General features: G+C 39.8%; 1 protein-coding gene across 1 annotated transcript; it reads left to right on the top strand.

Annotated features, from left to right (window-relative positions):
• Nucleotides 1-7,227: 7,227 nt before the first annotated feature.
• On the top strand, nucleotides 7,228-13,266 carry LOC311056202 (uncharacterized protein). The gene is made up of 6 exons (XM_084072651.1): nucleotides 7,228-7,361; nucleotides 10,280-10,378; nucleotides 11,204-11,368; nucleotides 12,202-12,441; nucleotides 12,580-12,630; nucleotides 12,934-13,266. The coding sequence occupies exons 1-4, from the start codon at nucleotides 7,321-7,323 to the stop codon at nucleotides 12,341-12,343; spliced, it is 447 nt and encodes a 148-aa protein (XP_083928777.1). The 5' UTR covers nucleotides 7,228-7,320; the 3' UTR covers nucleotides 12,344-12,441; nucleotides 12,580-12,630; nucleotides 12,934-13,266.
• Nucleotides 13,267-21,054: the final 7,788 nt, after the last annotated feature.

The following is a 21,054-nucleotide window of genomic DNA, read 5'->3' on the forward strand; positions in this document are numbered from 1 at the left end:
CAGCATGAGGAGACGCATATGTGTATCCAAGTTTCATGGAGGGCATGAGTTGTACCTGTTCGAAGTTGGCATTTTCAATTGAGTGCTGTAGCGCCACCCTTTGACGAATGAGTGTGAGAATTATTTCTTGGGTCGTTTTTCATGACCATCTACAATATGGCCGAGTTTCGTAAAAAGCGTATGCACGGTTAAGCCAGAACTGGCAAAATCGGCAGAAGAAGAAGAAGAAACAGAATAATGCCAAAAACAAAACGGAGCCTTGCTCTGCAGAGCCTGGCCCCGTAAATATCAGAAGAAACAGGATAATTACCCGCTGAGATATGGCAGAACCCACGGATCCACATTAAAATTGGCACCTGGTGGTGGGACCAGGTTCCACCAAGTTGGACATCTTGCGTACATGCCGGCTAGCAGTGATTCTGTTGAAATAGAATTTGATTAATTGATCGAATACAACTAAAATGGATCACCCATGAAAGCCGCAATAGGTTGTTTCAAAAGGCATCCTCACGTACTCAATTCATGGAGAGAACAGAACACAAGTTTACACAACACAACACTATCTTTATAGTTTTCTAGATTCACTGGAGGCTATATTCATGAACTATTGCACAAAACGACACAAGTATTCAATAAAAAAAGTGTTGAAAATGGGAAATACTCCAGTAAAGTAAAAAAATCCTAATCGTAAACTTAACTCAAAAGGTCTTAGTTAGCAGGACTCATTTCATGGCAGTAAACTTAACTCAAGGTTCTGAGTTATATTAAGTAAGCAGCACTCCTACAAATGTGTTATCCTTACTACTAAGCCTTCACATAACTTAGAAAACATAAGGAAACCGATTGCCTTGAAACGTTTAAGTAAGCTTAACTCAAATTGTTAATCTGTTGATACAAGAGACCAAATTGAAGGCAAAAGTTAAACAGTTTATTTAACAAACTTTTTTCAGATCAACAGCAGTCATATTCTGACACCAGTCCACAAAGGGTTGAAGTGGTTAACATACAAGACAAGTTCTTGTCTATTCAAATCCTGACTGAAAAACTGCCGCCAACATCTTAACATTTGATAGGGCTGGGCAATATGGATAAAATCAAATATTAAAATGTTTGTTTTGACAAAATACCTCAACATGATATTGTAACAATGTTGTAACTATATCCCCCCCACCCTGTCAAAGCTTAAACAGTGAAAATAGCATATCTCCAAAATCAAAACAGGCCACATGACATTGTGGGTTTGTAGATTTGCAACAACAAAAAAAACGTACATATAAAATACAGTTTTAAACCATAGCACAATAGACATACAGTATATCGATATAATGGCAATATTGCCCAGCTCTAACAGAGTGGTTCTCAACCTGTGGGTCGGGACCCTGAGGGGGGGGGGGGGGGGGGGGGGGGGGGGTTGAAAATAGCTACAAGCTCGCTGATCTACAACGATCTGATCTACGTTGTGAGCTTGTAGATCTGCTATTTTCACAATAATTACCTGTGGACTAATTGTAATGCCTAAACTCCTACTTGTCCGGGTGGGAGGTCCCCAGTTCAAATATGATTATTTTGAGGGGTCCCCAATTCAATGATGATTATTTTGGGGTAAAGGCCTGCAAAGGTTGGTGATTAAAACCATACCAGTTCAAATAATATTGTTTTGGGGGGGTCCCAAGCTCACTATGATTATTTTGGGGGTCACGGCCTGAAAAGGTGGAGCACCACTGAACTTCAAAGAAATGAATTACAATTTTGCTCAAAATAAAGCACCTGCAGTAAATCGGTAAAATCTATAAAATAAAGTGCTCCTTCTAACCATAACACAAAAGAAAGGGGGAGAGGTCCAAGTTCAAATATGATTCTTTTTTTAAGGATTTACTGTATGTCCAAGTGAGAGAAGAACACTTCAAAGGTGTTCTTCATTGGTTTGGGGTACTCCAAATTCAGTCCGTAAATCAGTTCAAACAGTAGGCAGATGGCATGTGGGAGACTTTGAAGGTCATCTATCACTGTTCCTTCCAAGACGATACATGATAGTGAAGAGTTCAGGTGCAGTGAGTGAGGAGAGGCCGGGCTGTCTTCAGGAACCACGGTCAGGATCCCAATGGCGAGGTGGGACATGTCTGGAGGGTCATCAGTGTCCTAACAACCACAATTACATGTCAAATGTCGCCTTGGATTTATATGGTAGAAAACACAATACACACCGACTAAGAGGAAGTTAAAATCTGGAATTATTATACTCAATAGAAAGATCAGACTGTAAATACTGTACATGCATAAATAATTAACAGATTAATTAATGATTTAAGTACATTTAGACAGCTGTAAACATTCTGTCTGCTTGAAAGTAGAGTTGTTATCCCAATATTTATTATGACCAGATAGTGTAACACATTGTTAAACATAGCCATGTCCTGAACTAAGCAGTTGTCATGTTGGTACCATTTTTAAATAGTATAGCAAACGTATTTACCAAGAGTACCAGTGAAGTGTTGATGTTGTTAGAAGAGAAAGAGTCTCAAGTTGATGTGTTAGTTAGACTTTAATTAGATATAGGAAATATTAGTAGATCCCCTCATAAAGACAAGTGAAGGTGTACAGATACCTGTGTGTATGTGTATAGATACAGTAAATGACATTTGTTTTATCATTTATTCATTTAGTTTATGAAAGCAATTGGGTTTCACATGGGGTGACACTAGGGAGCTGCGACTGGACCCTTTGGAAAGACAGGAGATACCACTAAAAGGGTCCTTCAGCGATAGGTCATCAGTGCATACAATAAGAAGCTACAGAAGTGTTGATGAAGCTGAGTGGAAGATAAGTAATACTAATACTAAAATATATCAAAGTAAAAATTACAAGTGTTAAAATAAATTGGGAATCCTGTGGTGTGGAATGAAATTGTCAGGACTAGAGACAACTTACAAAGAAAGCATGTCTTGAAGAACTCTGTGTCATCATCTCCAAGGATCGCAGGAATGCCACGGAGGACTGCAGTTCGCCTCCCAGTAGTATCGGTACTCTGAAAAATAATTTCAAACACACAAGACTCCTAAGTGGTCAGGGACTAGACACAAGTGACTACTGCAACGTCTAAGTCGCAATTTCCATCATACACGGTCCTCTTCATGAGAAATAAAACTTGATTGCATTTCATGGCAATAAACTCATCAATATTGCACCTCTACAATCAATCAATTCATTATTTATTGAGAAAAAGTTGCTCATGAGATGAGTTTTATTTTTTTGTCAATTTTTGTCTGATACAAAAGAGAATGCGATTAAATGCAATCAGATACAAGTTTTAATTCTCATGAATAGGGCAGTCTATGGAGGGAATTGTGACTTAATGACAAGACAGATGAGGGTGTAACTTAAGCGATCCATCAATAGCCTACAAACTTACCTCTGGTGATACCTGCTACAGATACCCCTTGAGTTGTGGAGCACAACGTCTTCCCTTGGACTTGAAAATCTCCAAGAACCACCCAAGAGTGTGTTTGTCAAGTTCTTGGAAATCTTTGCTTTTGAGATTTTTGCTTGTTAAGCGACAAAACTCTGCTGCCACAATCTAAAAGACAGGAAGGACAAATTAAGATTCAAAATAGTCGTTTTAGAGGTACATTGAAGAATAGCAAAACACTAGTTCAGACTGGTCAGAAAAATATTGTTGCAATGGCCTCCAGATTGAATATAGGTTACTGTAAATGTTGTATCCAAATAGCTCTAATGAGGTGAAGGCCAGTTAAACACTTTTTTTCTGCCCAATGTGATGTGGTATTTCTTTACTGTTTGGTTAGGATTTATAATGGTAAAAGTAATTAAAGAAATTGGCGTGGTTCTGGCATAGCTTCCATGTTTCAAGCGATAGTGCTTAACTAGTTTTTCTGAAGAAAAAAAACAGTTCTTACAATTCCAGTGCATTGCTATGTACAGTCTCAAACACCTAAAAAAGAAACATCAAAAGTTAGTGAAAATATAATTAACTCATTGTCAAGATGAGATATTTTTTTACCTGGTACTATAGGCCAGTTTAGTTTTTCTAACCCACAGGGCTGGAACATTTAATTGAATAAATATTTTTTATAAAAGCTATCTTCAAAAACATCAAGTGTATTGCACTCTACATACATTATAACTCTATGAGGAAATAGCCACCGATCGGATTAAAATGCTTTTTATTAAACAATACGGAAAATACGGTTACTTCTGAGAGCCCATGCATAATGGTAACATGAGTGGCCATGGGTTAAGCACTTTATATTTGAAATCGGAACGTTTATTTAGATGTACGGACCGTAAATGTTGAAAGTGCAAACACCAGGTTGAAGTTTCGGCATGACTATCATAATATGACAGTCTTGTTTCAGGCTTATACTCGGGCAAGTTGGACAACATTTTATTTCCATAAACTAATTCAACTTACCTGTTATAACTTATAGTAGATTAGAAGCACGGAAACATCCCTGTTTGTAAATAAATGTTTGCTCCTGAGCCGTTTCTTCCTACCGGACAGTGCCGGTATGTGTGTGTTCAAAACGGATCAGCTCTGCCTTGTAATGGATGATCCAATGTTAGGTCAGTGGTTTTCAACATGTGGGTCGGGACTGGGGAACACCCGGGGGGTCCCCACATGATTTTGGGGGGGTCCCCAGATGACAGTGAAGGGACATTTTAAGTAACCTTTTTAATAAATAAATAAATAAAAATAAAAAGTAAATATAAAAATATAGCAAAGCAAAGACCATTACTTCATCAAAAGTAATCAACAAACTATACTAAAAAAATGGTCAAACATAGGCCAAATTCTCAAATAATATAAGAAAGAGGCTTTCTTTTTTTTTTTAAACAGCTGATCTGCAAGCTTGTAGATCGGCTATTTTCACAATATTTATCTGTGGAACGGAGTCAAACTAAATGCCTCAACTCCTACATTCCAAGTGCATATCAAGGTTGGGGGTCCCCAGTTCAAATATGATTATTTTGGGGGATCTCGGGCTGAAAAGGTTGAGAACCACTGCTGTGAGTAAGAGAGAGAGAGAGAGAGAAATTTGTCCAAGACAAATATAAAATACAAAATACAAAAACAAAAACATAAGCACACAGTGACATGTTTTTCCTAGTCAGACTCATCACCCTCCATAATAATAATAAATAATAATAACCACCTCATCCAGCATATAGTGCAATAAGACACACCTTAGCACACCTCAAAACCTTCAGCCCAGCCTTCTGCCCACCGCAAGGACATCATTGAGGAGTGTAATTGACATAGGGACAAAGGAGTACTTGTACCTATTGTAGTTGAACGCATGGGTCCCGTACCTCCTACCTGACGGTAGTGACCCCTCTCATGTCCTATACTCAGTGTATAGGACATGAGAGGGGTCAGACACAATCGTCCTTAGCCAGCCCAAAGGTGGACTGCTCAAAAATGACCTGGGGGGTAATGGGGGGTGTGGACATACCCATAATCTTCCCTGCCATGTTGACTAATCTAAGGATCTCAGATTTATACTTTACCATCAGGTTTCCGAACCGACTGGACTGGTTATACCATATCTGACAACAGACTCTATACTAGCTCTACAAAAGATCAGCATTATGTTTCTACATACACCAAAGAGTCTAAGCCGATGGAGAAAATGAAGGCACTGGTGTATTTTTGCACACACTTGTCACATTTCACAATCGATCTGTACTCCTAGATATTTATAGGAGTTGACCTGTTTGATGCCATGACCATGAATGGTGATCGTGGTGTGGTCTCCTATGGACCTGGGATCCACCACAATCTCCTCAGTTTTCCTTACATTAATTTGTAGGTGGTGTTCATCACATCATCCTACAAACCTGTCCACTCCAGGTTTTAGGATGGTGTGATGAACACTTACTGAAAAGACATTAGTTTAATTACAAATCCCCCTCACTTATAATGTTAAGTAAGGGTTACTGAAAAGACATTAGTTTAATAAAACACCCAAAATAATCCTCACTTATAATGTTAAGTAAGGATTACGGAAAGACATTAGTTTAATTACAAATCCTCCTCACTTATAATGTTAAGTAAGGGTTACTGAAAAGACATTAGTTTAATAAAACACCCAAAATAATCCTCACTTATAATGTTAAGTAAGGATTACGGAAAGACATTAGTTTAATTACAAATCCTCCTCACTTATAATGTTAAGTAAGGGTTACTGAAAAGACATTAGTTTAATAAAACACCCAAAATAATCCTCACTTATAATGTTAAGTAAGGATTACGGAAAGACATTAGTTTATTACAAATCCTCCTCACTTATAATGTTAAGTAAGGGTTACTGAAAAGACATTAGTTTAATAAAACACCCAAAATAATCCTCACTTATAATGTTAAGTAAGGGTTACTGAAAAGACATTAATTACTATCCTCACCAAGTTTGTTTAACTTCTTTAGAGTAAACAAATTAAGCAGAAATGAGTAACGTTGACTCATTCTTTTAACTGCGGTATACAATGACATGATATTACATTTACTTTACACCACTGTTTGGTCCAATTCGGTCCAATCTTGAACATAACTAGTTTGTTAACACTCACCTTATAGATTAATAAGCTAATACAATTAATGCCTGCGTCTCGTGTTTTCGAAGACCGCGCTCTGCACTGTACCGGCGTAAACAGACATCCGGCATCAAGGTTTCTGGTTGCCTTCAAAATAAGATAACCGTATTTATTTTTTATTTTTTTTGTATTCATTTTTATTATTATTATTTTCCAGGTAGAAAATTCAACGAACAAAAGGACAAACACGAGAAAGACAAACATAGAAAAATAAAAAGTAAAATGACAATAAAGAGACAAACAAAAGGACATAAAAATTGTGTTGAGATGAGGTCGGCGTTGATTCTAGGCAACTTTAAGCCAACATTTAAAAAATATTTACATATATGTGTTTGCATTTTTTCCCCCTCTATCAGCCACTATATAATGATGCTGGGGTGTTTTCCTGCATTGAAACCTCTATGATTGAAACCATAGACTGATTGAAACACATATCTTGGTGACGTATGTGGGGGGGGGGGGGGGTGAGGGAAGGAGGGAGAGGGGGGAGGTGGGGTGGAGGAGGGGGGCAGAGTTCTAGCCAATAACAGCGCGAGGGTGTATTCAAAGGTATTCCCAGGTACAGCCCACCTTTTTCCTCCTTTCATTCATTGATTCTGATGAATGTACTAGAAGCAATGGCCGACGCTCTATCAAAGCAAAGAAAGTTTGATGGAAAAAGCCCTGCAGACAAAGCTTGCTCTAAATCAAGAGTAAAGCTGGGGCTTGCAGATGAGGAGCGACGCTGATTTGGGAATATCCCTGTTGGACAGGTATGTTTCTCTACCAAAGTGTTTATTCACATAATAAAACGTAGTGCTCCCAATGTAAACCAACAAGGATTGTAAACTGCTCGTCTTGGTGGACACAGCCTAAAAGCTTTTATCCTGCCAAATTATCATCTGGTTTTCCATTGTAACCAATGCTAACGCTCCTATCTGTTGAAGCTGGGTCCATTAGCTTTCATTATAAATACTACACGGTAATTTTATCAACCATGGGGAGAGGTAAATGAATATATAACCATCGCATCATAGTCTATTGCTGAATTCGGACTTCAAATGATTTTGATGGAAACATCACCATAGGCTTTATCTGGCAAGTGTTTGCAGTAGTTTAGCTTAGCATAGACGCTAAATCACCAATCTCACATGGGCGGAGGGGTGAATAAATAAAAACAAAGGTCTCTAACTGCAGCAGGCTGGCCTTTTACTAATCTCTCAAGAACAGTTTCAGATGGGTTCCCAGATTGGCCTTTTACAGACTATTAGGAAAAAGGGAATCCGTATGGAAAGTATGTTTTGAAAATGAGCACATGAGAACACAGTTGCTGAATGATGCAATGTTTTTGTGGAAGTTATGTTTATATTAGTTTTTCCTTTGTTGTGTGACAGACAGACAGATCTATCTGTATGTATATAGATATAGGGACAGGCGTATGTATGTATGTGTGTGTATATATATATGTGATAGACAGGTAGGTGTGTGTGTGTGTGTGTGTGTGTGTGTGTGTGTGTGTGTGTGTGTGTGCGTGTGTGTGTGTATACAGACAAACATACGTGTGTGTGTGTGTGTGTGTGTGTGTATATACAGACAGACCTGTGTTTGTGTATATACATACAGACAGACCTGTGTGTAGACAGACAGACCTGTTGTGTGTGTGTGTGTGTGTGTGTGTGTGTGTGTGTGTGTGTGTGTGTGTGTGTGTGTGTGTGTGTGTGTGTATAGACAGACAGACCTGGGGCCTGTTTCACGAAACCTGGATTAGGGATAAACCGGGTTTAATCAGCTATCCTGTTTTAAATGATCCAGGATCAGCCATGAATCGGTTTCACGAAAGCTGAGTTATCTCGGCAGCTTAGCCAGTAAACCTGGATATGTTTATCCATGACTCGGTTTCACAAAAGAAAATTGAAGCAATCCTACCTTAGTTACCATGGCAATTTAGCTGTGAAGTTAGCCTGGTCCGGATCAGGCTAACTGCCAGGTTTAACAAATCCTATTGCCTTTACTGTTCATTCAGCAGTCAATGTGATCACAAACCAATGAGTTTTTCCACACTTATTCAATTCAAATGCGAAAATCGAAGATCTACAAGCCCGATTTTTTTTTTGTCTTATGGTCCCTTTGGCGGCCGGGGTTCACATGGACCCCGGCCCCCTATGTACTCCCGGACCCCCGTGGACCGGGGACCCCCGGCGGCCAAAAGGCAAGCTTTTCACTTGTAGATCTTCGATCTTAAGTGTTTATAATTATAATTCCAATATTCACTTAAACTCCTCATGTTTAAGCCTAACTGAATTATATATTTATGGACTTGTACATAAATTAATTGTATATTTTTGGACGACTTTTGCATTTAATTTGTCGGCAATACTTTGCCACGATTTCTCCCTGGATCAATATTTATTGCGGCCTTGTTTCCTTTCTTGCTTATTATACATTTTACTTCCTTGTATGATTCCATGAGCTGCTGCAGTGCTGCTGTTCAGCCACAGAAGAACGCCGCTCTGGTTTTGGGCTCCATGATTGGTCAAGTTCAAGGCTTCTGCTATCGACTTTCATGGTCTTTTATAGGAATACGCGAACGCACATTCAGCCTGATATAACGATCCTGGCTCGACAAAGCCGCTCCTTCTCAGCCCGGCTTGGCGTTCGTGGAACTGAATAAACCAGGCTGAACAGCGCAGGCTTGTCAAACCTGGATTTGACTTTTAAACCAGGATAATTTAATTCCGCTTTCGTGAAACAGGGCCGTGTGTGTATACAGACAGACAGACCTCTGTATAGATATAGTGTGTGTACAGACAGACACAGACGTACCTGTGTATAGATAGATATAGACGTGTGTGTGTGTGTGTGTGTGTGTGTGTAGATATAGATATAGATGGACAGACTGACAGACCTGTGTGTGTGTGTGTGTGTGTGTGTGTGTGTGTGTGTATATATACAGACCTGTGTGTATACAGACAGACATACGTTTGTGTATGTATGTGTGTGTATATGTATATATATAGACAGACAGACAGACAGGCGTGTGTGTATATACAGACATGTGTGTACGTGTGTGTGTACAGACAGAAAAACCTTTCCACTGTGATGATTGTGAAAATGGTGTCAGTCAGCCAGGTGCTCTGAAGAGACACCAGCAGACAGACAGACCTATCTGTGTATATATAGAGAGACAGACAGACTATACTGTATATAGAGAGCGAGATCAATAAATCAATCACTTAATTTGCTATGTGGAAAAGTTTTTTTTCCCAACATGTGCTGTCTCATATGAGCATGTGTAAAGCCAATTAGGCTCTACTCTATAGTATCGCATTTATAGTTCTCATTCTGTAGATGGATAATCCCGATTTGCTGCAACCTCATAATTCTGATCTTGAGTCCAAACAAACAAGTTAAGAAACAGTACAGTTACAAAAGCTATGCTAAAATGATTACACTAAAAGCTCTGTTTGAATGTTCCATTAGTTATGGGTCCATTTGGTTTATGTGGTGGCCAGTCTACAAAGAAAATTGTTGGCCAGATGTTTTCAATCACAGGCCTCCAATTCTTCATTCACTCATTTGATGACATTGAATTTAACAAATTCTTCAGTGACTGCCATCAATTAGTAAAATTTGTTTTATAAATCATATACCGTAACAAGTTACATGTTCATTTTCTGTCTGTCTCCAATAGCTTTGAGGGTGGTCCATCAATCTCAACACCGCAAAAGCGCCTCTCTGTCTTCCCGATCCATCTGTCCCCAGTTGCGGAATCTATGGCTGGACCGTCCAGGTATGCCTATGTCATGTTGGATACGTGCTCAAAACTGCACATGATTGTTCACGATGTACTGTATTTGTTATGGATCTTTCATGTGTGTGAATTGAAGAATGAATGACTATATATGTTGCATAGAACTGTTCCGGGGGGCCCGCCGGATCAGAGAAAATCAATGAAAAAAGCGATGCATTTGCGCTTACAGTATTGATTGATTGAATATTTTATTAAGCAGAAAGTACAGTTGAAACACTTTGTGTAAAAGGTCCGTCCAAAAAAGCCCTTGCTGTCTTGTTTCCATTGAGGTCCTTGGTATTCAATTTATAAACATATGTTCTGGATTGCTTGTTGCTCTCACGCAATAAATGGCAACACTACTAGTTACTCTCACTGGGGAGAAAACACATGAGGATTTATGATAAGACAGACAATTTAGCATGTTTTTCAACTAGAAATGATGAATTTAGGAGATGTTTGGACGTTGGAGGGACATCTAGTGAGTACAGAATGTTTAATGTGCAGAATTGGCCGCGGGGCCTACTTGAGTAAAAGTATAAAATGGAAAATGGATCAAAGGCGAAAGTACTCATTATGCAGAATGTCCCATTTGAAGTTTTCAAATGTATAAAAATCTTTTGAAAATGGCAGATCTACAAGCTCTGTGAGCTTGTAGATCTCAGATACATTTCAGCCATTTGAAAATAGCCGATCTGCGTTGCATCGCGATGTAAAAGTTAATGTGTCTGGGAGCTGAGACTATTTGAATATCGCACTAGCATTCTGGTATACTAAACAATCAACTTGTTTTTTTGTTTGTGTCTGTGGTGCTTGCTTTCACAGATCTACATCGGACCTGGAATCTTTTCAGAATTGCATTCTGATGTATGCTTCAAAGAGGTTTTCATTCAGCCCCCCGGTCTATGAGGCAAGGACAATCCTGGCTGCGCTAGACTACAATCACAACAAGGGTCGTCCTCACAGAATCAATAAAGCAGGAGAAACGAGGTTGGTAGACACACACACACACACACACACACACACACACACACACACACACACACACACACACACACACACACACACACACACACACACACACACACACACACACACACACACACACACACACACACACACACACACACACACACACACACACACACACACACACACACACACACACACACATACACACATACACATACACATACACATACACATACACATACACATACACATACACATACACATATATATATAATGTCAGTGTACTAAGACTGATGACCTAACTTTATGAAAACTTTATGGATTCATTTCCATTTTCTGGTGGAAATGTCAGAGTTGGAAGCAAGGCTTAGCTGGATAGTGTTTAACAACTGCTATAATATTACCGTGGCGCCCCAGCTTAGTGTCTCCTCTCTGTATAATAGACCCTGATTCAGAAAGACACCCAGGTTCACACGGGCAGATACAAAGATACAAAAAATATACAGCATATTTGTATCTGGAAGTTGAATCCAGCTCTACTTGAATTTGTAGCTGTTGTAGCAGCTACAAACATCAGATGTTGCTTTGCATCTTCATGCCGCTGGGTTCCATTGAAAATGGATGGTAGTCTCTGTTTGTATCTGCCTGTGTGAATGCAGCATTGCACTGTTTGACCCACAGTCCTGTCCCAGTACATCTGCAGTTCCACCTTGTGCCCTCTGTGTGGAGGTATAGGGTCACTAGGCTAATGACCTCCAATGACACCCCCTAATTATTAATACCCCATTAACCCTCAACTAAACTCCCCTATTGTACTCTAATGGTAAACTAATATTTGATCTCTTTTACAGTAGGACCAAGATCTTCAAAAAAAGGTCCAATCGATGGAACGTGCACACATTGAGAATGGATAAGACCTACACCTACATTCCTGACTTACAACGGCGTATCCTTGAAGTGTGTCATCAGGGAAGGGTCTTCCGAGAACCATGAAGCTCAGACCCGACGATCCACACCGATTCTGGCTGCTCTCCCTGCACCATCAATGGAAGAACTTCTCCAGGCCCATGTCAGGAGAGGTGATGGCCACGGTATGTAAATTCCATTACTTCTAATTTCTTAGAAATGTCTGTGCTCTGGTCTATAACGTTACTTAGTGTAGCACACAACTAATTAACAATGTTACACTATATCCCTTCCCTCCCCCTTCACACATCTTTTTCCAATAGGACCGGGTGTACCACTGTTGACGAGATGGAATAGCAAGATGAATCGCTGAGGTAAGAACAATTGAACACGTAATGTTTGCCTTTTGTTTATCTTGGGCCCATTATTCCTATGCCTTTGTTAGGGTTAGGATTTATAAAAATGATAATCACCATCAAAGAAATTGCTAAATCATATTTATTTGTCCTAGCTAAAAAAAAAATGTTGTAATGCTTTTTGAAAAAAATAACACTGTATTTATTACCTGGATAATTTATGTAACGGTAAAGAAATGGACAACATAAGGAGGCTTTGACATCGAATGGCATAAATCAATACTAAAACATTGTTTGTGACCTTATGTATTTGTCTTGTAGGTGCTGAGTTCATCCTACAGTCCCATGCTTCCTTGCTGCTAGAGCCCTGCTCCGAACCCAATGCACAGCACACATTACTTTCACATAATTGGGCTGATACAAATGTTGTATTGCGTAAAAAGCAATTCAAAGTAGCCAATCATTCAACCTACATTTGTATGGCCTCATAAATAAAAAAGTATAGCATATTTTATTGAAGAACTGCATAGATGGTGAATTGTATAAAACAAAACGGATAAGATATGGCGGCCAAAAGTCTATAGGAGACCTGTGTATGTGCGTGTGTGTATATATTGTATTGTGTCTATAATGATGTGTGAAATCTACCACAGTGTTTACATTTTTAGGCAGTGTCATTTGTTTTGCTCTCAGAACCGGCACCTGTGAAGTGTACATGTTTATGCCCAAGGTTACGTTATTAAAAGGGTTTCTCATATATTGATTGCTTCATTGACTGGGTTATCACAACGGTTGTAGGTACCATGAAGTTGAAAGGATTGTATAAATCAAAATGTTTTTTTATGACATTTGAAATTGTGCAACAGTAAACATAAAAAAAGTAATTGCACCTAGTCAAGTAAAACATTTATAGAAAAAAAGGATTATAAATTATACAAAAAATAGTTATTGCACCTGTCAAGTAAAAAAATATTGTGCACAAGGTAAACTAAGTAGCAGTAATAAAAAAAAAAATAGATCTTTTAATCCAGCACGCAGCCAAGCCAAGAAGATTCTGAGCATGTTCTTTTTCTAAGTCACAAAACTCACAGCACAACTCTCTGTCTGTCGGCATGTCCCTGCAGTTGTGACAGACACACCAAGGAGGAGAAGCAGGTCCAGGTTCTTGGTCAGTTGCCTGTGGTTCAGGTGGTCCAGGAGGGTACACTGGCTGTGGTTCTACTACTGGTACCAGTAGAACCACAGCCACTGCTTGGGGCTCTGCAGCTCCAGGTAGATCGACTGGCGGGCTTGCAGGTCGTGATTGGGCAACTTGCTGTTGGTGTTGTCTGCGTTGGTAGGCACTCAGAGCGTCAAAAAACAGAGCTGGTTCTCCGTTGAACATCTCCAAGGAGAAGTTAAACATCTCCGTGGTCAATCTTCGAAGTAGACCCTGAGGGATCAAATTACATGGGGGTGAATTTCACTACAGCTCCACAAGTTGCTGTGCATTGATGAGGCAAATGTATATTATTACCACTTGGTCAGTGTTGCTAGCTTTAGTTTGAAAGATGAGAACATTGGCCTGTGCTGCTGATAACGCAGGAATGCATGGAGTTCAGTCGGAAGGTCAGAGCTGCCAGCAAGCCAGTGGCTCTTTTGTTTTAAGACAAAAGGAAGATGCAGGGGAGATGAGCTTTTGCACTCGCAAGCTCAGCAGAAGAGATCTAATCCAATTATGATGTGACAGTCAGGGAAGATGTGTTTATATATGTCACAGGGAAATTGAAAAAGGAGCGCACGTTTTTAGGTGTGGGGCTTCGGCGAGAAGCGGGGATTTTCGAGACAGGGTTTTTTACGTGAGGCTCTCTGAGCGTAACCTGGAGAACCTTACATGGTGCAAGTGGGAACATTGTCTTACAGTTTGAACAAATCATTCCTGGTGGTGTCAATCACCTATTGTATTTTGACAACTGGTTTTCTTCATTGGATTTGTTTGCTAGAAGGGAAGAGGCGCATTTGAAAAGAAAAAGGCTGATGTTGACAGTGTAGAAATAAGAGCAACCAAATGGTTTGACAACAGAGGGGTGATCGTTGCCAGCACTTTTGCCAGTGCCCAGCCTACTTCTACCAAGATGAGACAGAAAGTTGAAACGGGTTGTTGAAGCAGAATGCCCAAGCATCAGCCAGTACAAGTTCATGGGTGGCGTCGATGCCCTTGATGCACTAATTGCATATTATCGCATCAAGATAAGGTAAAAAAAAAACTACTATCAAAATGTTATTTTTTCATTTTGTCGATATGGCAATTGTAAACAGCTGGCTGTTATATTGAAGTGATAGTCACTGGGTGTTCCAAAAAAGCAGAACGATTTGCTTGATTTTAGAACATCAGTTGCACTGGCACTCTGTATGCAAGGCAAGGATATGTCAGCGAAGAAGAGGCGGAGGCCTTCCTCTTCCTCTAATGTTGACAGGGAAGTTGAAAAGAAGAAACGCAGAGGTTCAGCTAAGGCTATTCCAACAATGGAGGTCTGCACAGATTCTGTGGGTCACTAGCCAGTGGTTGAGGGTAATATAGGCAACGCTGGAAACATCCCAAACTGTAAACACGGAACGCCCCTGTGTGTCTCTGTCAGTAACCTCGCGTCACCAGACTTTCACTCAGTCAGTATTCCCACTACTTGCTTGCTACAGTACAGTATCTCAATAGTCAATACAGTCTCCCCGACAGGCTGAGGCTACTCACTTCTATTTTAGCGTCATTTTGGCATGATTAAAATGCAGAATGCCCCGTTTCACAAGTTTCCAAATGTATAAAAATCTTTTGAAAATAGCAGATCTACAAGCTTGTAGATCGGCTATTTTCAAATGGCCGAAATGTATATAGGGCTGAAGTGGTTAATGTGCGTTTTGTAATAATAAACTGAATCTACAAAGTAACTAGTAACTAAAGTTTTCAAATAACTAAATATAATGTTTGTTTCTGAGATGTGGTGGAGTAGAAGTAAGTGTTAAATACTCCATTGAAGTAAAAAAAAATGCCTCAACATTTTACCACTGACCCACACGGAGATAGACAGGAACGCCCATATTTGGCACATTCTAGCCTGGTTTCTAGTCTACTCTACTGCCTGCATTGGAACTGTAAAGTTTGTTACTTTTCAGAGCACAGTAAATGAACTGTTCTCTATCTACATTAAAAGTACCTAGGTTAAATACAATGTTTTTCTGTCCTTTATCACACAGATGGCTGAAAAAAGGAGAGTAGCAGCAAAGTCTGGGACTACTTCACAAAAGAAAATGACAGTGACCTTGCAAGACATGCAAAGCAGAGATAAGACGGGGATCTACCAAAGCTAGCCAAAGGAATACTAGCAATATGCAGTATCACCTGGGAATAAAACCATAAAGATCTCCATGCTGAGGCTAATAAGCTGCGAATGGCTGGACCAGCTCTACAAAAAAAAGCATCCCAACACGGCAACAACAACGCAGCAGAGCACACTACCACAGATGATTGTCAAAATGGAGACCCAAGTGCAAAGAAACTGGACAAATTGGTGGAGATGATGGCCACAGACATACAACATAGTCGAAGGTGTTGGTTTTAAAAGGCTTGTAGCTGCTCTAGAGCTGAGGTACACAACGAAAACTGAGAAGTTGTACCGCACAACAAAGCTGCATGGCCAACTGGTGGAAAGAATCAAAGAGCTTCTCTCTGTTAAATGCTGGAGAAGACATAGCATTCACAACAGACTGCTGGTCAGGGACCACCGAGGAACTGATGAGCTTGAGTGGGAAAGAGCACAAGTCATACAGTACTTAATGTGAAGGCGATGACAGGATCCCACACTGCTGATTACACAAGTGAGCTGTTTTTACAGACAACACTGTGGTATAGTCACTTTTTTTCTTGTTTTCTTTATTTACACATTATTTGATCATTACAAAACATTTATATTAGCTAGGGTCACATTGTGACACGTGAGCTTGGAGATAATCTATTTTCACTATATTGATGTATAACAAAGTATAAAAGTGGTTAATAGTAGGCAGATTAAACCAGATTAAACCACAAATTAGTTTTTCCTTTCCCAGACTATGAAGCCATTTTACTTTATTTACTATTGCGCAGTAAGCTATAGTTTTATAAGAGCAGCTTGTTTTCTTAATTTCTTAACTCAACAAGGCAGCCGCGATGACAGCGAGGCCTTGACCGGGGGTTCCAGGGGGTCCCCAACAAAATGTGTTTATATAGCATCAAAATAAGTCAAACCACTTTAAAGCTATACACAATGGCGAAAATAGACAATCTACACTTCAAAATAAGTCTTGCATGGGGGTCCCTGGTACAAAATATTTTCAGATGGAGGTCCGTGGCCAAATACATATTCATTTAGGGGTCCTTGACAGGACAAATTTGAGACCCACTGGGCGTGAGGATCGCGAGGCACGCCTGAGCGAACAGCCAACCGACTCGCACATCCACATGCAGACAGATTAGTTTATCACGTCTTCCACATGCAGCCATCCTGAGGAAAAACAATATCACTCAGCGTACACACTCACAGTACTATATATACCAAACCCATGAAACTGCAATAATACACTACACCTATTATAGTAAACCATTTTAATACATTACAAAATGTAATACAAACAAAGATTACAAATATACTGTAACAAATGTACTGAACTCTTTTTTCCAGCCTAATTTTGTGTTTTTCCTCTGTTTCCTCTGAAAATTAATTGGTTCATGCGCTGAACAGGTTGGAAGATGCAGATTCGATATAATGACAAAAGCAAGTGAAAAGAAGAGGGAAACTGTAAAGATTGAATTTCCCCTGTGAAATGGACATTTCAACCGGTCATATTTGACACACTGCTGGCCAGCCTGCAATCGAACCTGGGGCAACTGGGGACTCATTGCTGCCATCCTATTGCCCTTCTTTTTTTTAGGAGTACTTCCAATTTACCAATTTCCTTGTATTTGTAGATGTGGTCCTTCAGCTCACTGCGGATGATCGTCCAGCGGTGAAATGTTGAAATCATTTTGACAGCTATTAGGCTTAACACACCTTTCACGTTTTTATTTTTAGGAAAACGCATATTTCTGTTTCTGATAATTTTTGAAACGTTGAAATGACCTGAAACTTCTGTTACTTAAGACAATACCACATAGGTAATGAAACAGTGGTGGTGGTTGTAGGACAAAGGTCAAAGGACTCAACTTATGTAGGGAAATATCAGCTTGAACAATCTTTTTGTGACGTGCACCGTGCAGGATTCATCGGGCAGGTCCATGACGTGGAACCACCGGATTTCCTACAAGAGAAAAACACCAACTATGAATGATTGGGAACACAGATGGGGAACCACTCAAAGACGTATGTACTGTATCTCAGTTGGCAGGAACCTGAATGAGGGGTTGTGGAAATCAAATTCTCCCTCTGCGTCCTGGATGAGGAAGAGGCAGGCTTTTCGGCCTTCCCACATCTGAGGAATTGGTCTGTATTGTGCTCATGATTCAAAATGTTGATGCTGGTCTCCTCCTCAACCTTCAAGTTCAGAAAACTGTTAGGATTTATAAGACATTTGTAGAATCGGCCTCAGGTCTTAATACCTGAGGCGCACTCGAACTCTGTCTCATTCTGTTTTCGCTTCGGGAATCCCCACAACCCTGACCCTTGACCAGCAGACACTAAAATGTGACAAGTTAGTAGAAGTGACAGGACCACGATGGAAACAAGCCAGAAAGAGCCAGTGCTATTATGCAATTACTCACGTATTCCAAATTTTTGTTCACGTTCAAGTACGATTTCCTATAGTATATTGCTGTCAAGGAGAACACTACAATACTGGACAACAAAGACTAGTCAAATAATATTGGTAATATAGTCAGTCTTTTGAATAGAATTTAGATTTTAGTCGACTAAATCTACAGTCGATTTTATCGACAAAATTGTATTTTGGCGGGCCTTGATGACGTTGTAATGCCTGATTTTACACTTGGTTGCATGCTGAAAATAGCAGATCTACAAGCTCTCAACGCGTGTGAGCTTGTAGATCATAAAATGACTTGTCTGGATCTCTTCTCCACTAGTCCCTCCCTAACATTTTAGTCTAGTTTTTATTTGTCAATATTTTAGTTTTAGTCATCATAGTTTAGTTTTTATTAAGTTTTTATTTAGTTTTTGTCAGTGAAAAAATGTAGTCGAACATTTTCCGTCATAGTTCTAGTCAACGAAATTAACACTGGTGACAACCCACTCACTCACTCTCATTCATGGAAGGATAGCAGCTCGAGCAAATGTATGGAGGTTACAGTCAGGAAGTCCCTTGTTATCCTTCTTGAGGCGGTCCATATACTGTCAGTGGGCCCTCTCAATCTCGCTGACCTCCTTATCGTCATCGGACACCAAATCGGACAGATTACAGTCCCTGGGCAAGCCGCTCTGATAACACAACACCCATTGAGGAATACCTAGCAGTGATTCTGTTGAAACAGAAAAGAACACAACACCGAAAATAGCAGACCTACAAGCTCACAACACCTGGAAGTCTGAGCTTGTAGATCTGCTATTTTTGGCAAAGAGGTTTGGTGTAGAGGGATAAAAGAGCAGACCAAGTACAGAGTGAAAGGTCAAGTCTACTAAGTATTGACGGTTTAAGTTGTTAAATGTCTGAAAATACACATTAACATGAATCCAATATATTAAAAAACATTGATTTACACAACACAACAAGTCTATGAGGCTATCTATGAAAATGTTTTATCTGCAACACAATTTTATACAATATGTAGTGGGGGGGTCCCTGCTTCATCTCTCTCAGCTAAGGGGCCCTTGGCCTGAAAAACGTTGAAGACCCCTTGTGACTCTAAACCATGTCGTTCTCAAAGAGGATTCAGAGAATCCTTCCAGGGGGTCCCCAGCAAAACGAGGAACAGTTTGATTTCACCAGCTAGAAACCCAATAAGAGAAATGTAATGTATAATCTTAGCAATGCGTAATGTGCAAGAAGGCTACTATATAGGCCTACGTGACACATCAAATGCACTTGTCTATTTCACTTGTCTGTGACTCTGTGTAGGCTACATTTTTGTCATTCAAATGTATTTAAGTTCATAAAGTTAACATAAGTATAACTAAATGTATTTGATATTAAATAAACTTTTCAGGATTCTAATTCAAAAATCGCAACAACAAAAATCAGGATTGTCATTCAAAATGTCATTCAAATGTAGACATAAAGGTGAAGTAATGCTGCCCTCTTGTGGAACGACGCGGTACAGGAAACTTGGGTCGAATAATATAGGTCTTTGTATCATTCACAGTTCACACTTTCACCATACTAACCTTTCTGTCATTATGACGAATCAGCGAATGTCATGTCCAGCATCTTCAGATAGAACTCATACCATCAGCTAAAGCTACATTCCTACTGTAGTAGCTACTACTGCTACTTCATATTTTTCTTAGTAAAAATCTTGGCCTAAGATTATTTTAATCAAATAGCCTACATTTCATAAGTAGGTTATTGATAGCTGTCATTGTGGTTATAATCACTCAATCATGTATACTTGCAACTCACCCCAAATGATACTTTTTGAGAGTAATTGGCCAATTAAGTGTAATTTGAGGGCGTGAACAGGTGTGCTGCTTTTCTCTGATAAGTTGACTTCATCAACAGTCTTTGGTGTTGCCTACAGAGAGAAACTCACAATGCATTTGAAAGCAAAAGCATACGGTTACGGTGCCATTCTCATTTACACCATCACAGCAACAATAACTTTGATTTCACAGGGACTTTGTGAACCTACAAAAACAAACAAGTACTTATATCGTGATTCTAGTGAATCTACACAACAGAACTCCTTCAGAATCAGCGCAGACTTCCATGATGAAAGAAAGGGGTGGAAAACTTTAAGGGAAAAACTCATGGATCAAGCCCCCGGGACAGTTCACCCAAGGCTCCGCGGTGGGAGACACAGTGGTGGACCTAGAAGACACTTTTACCACCAATCCAGGCCGAGACCTGTGTCTGGAAACCCTTCCTTCCAGAACCTACATTTAGATCCGAGAAGGTCGCACTCTAAACCTGTTGGGAGGCCCATTGGATCAAACGCACACAGATTCCAACGCAGGATGGTGTCCTTCACTGACAGCCGCTTCAAACCCCGTGATGAGAAACAGAAACAGCCATCATCCTCTTCCACTGTTTCTGACAGACAGAGATGTACTCGAGGACAAATTAAGACTTATATGAATGGCAGGTTCTACATGGATGATGGACACATTGATACAAGCATCATTAATGATGGATTTCAATCAGACTTTTTAGATTCAGGTAAACATTTCTCTATAGCAGTCGTTCTCAACCTGTGGGTTGTTTTATTTTTTTGGGGGGGATCCCAGATGACAGTGAAGTGCCAATTAAAGGACTTTTAAGACATTTGTA

This window comes from Gymnoscopelus microlampas, assembly GCF_963454915.1.
Source record: "Gymnoscopelus microlampas genome assembly, chromosome: 11".
Classification (NCBI taxonomy): Eukaryota; Metazoa; Chordata; class Actinopteri; order Myctophiformes; family Myctophidae; genus Gymnoscopelus; species Gymnoscopelus microlampas.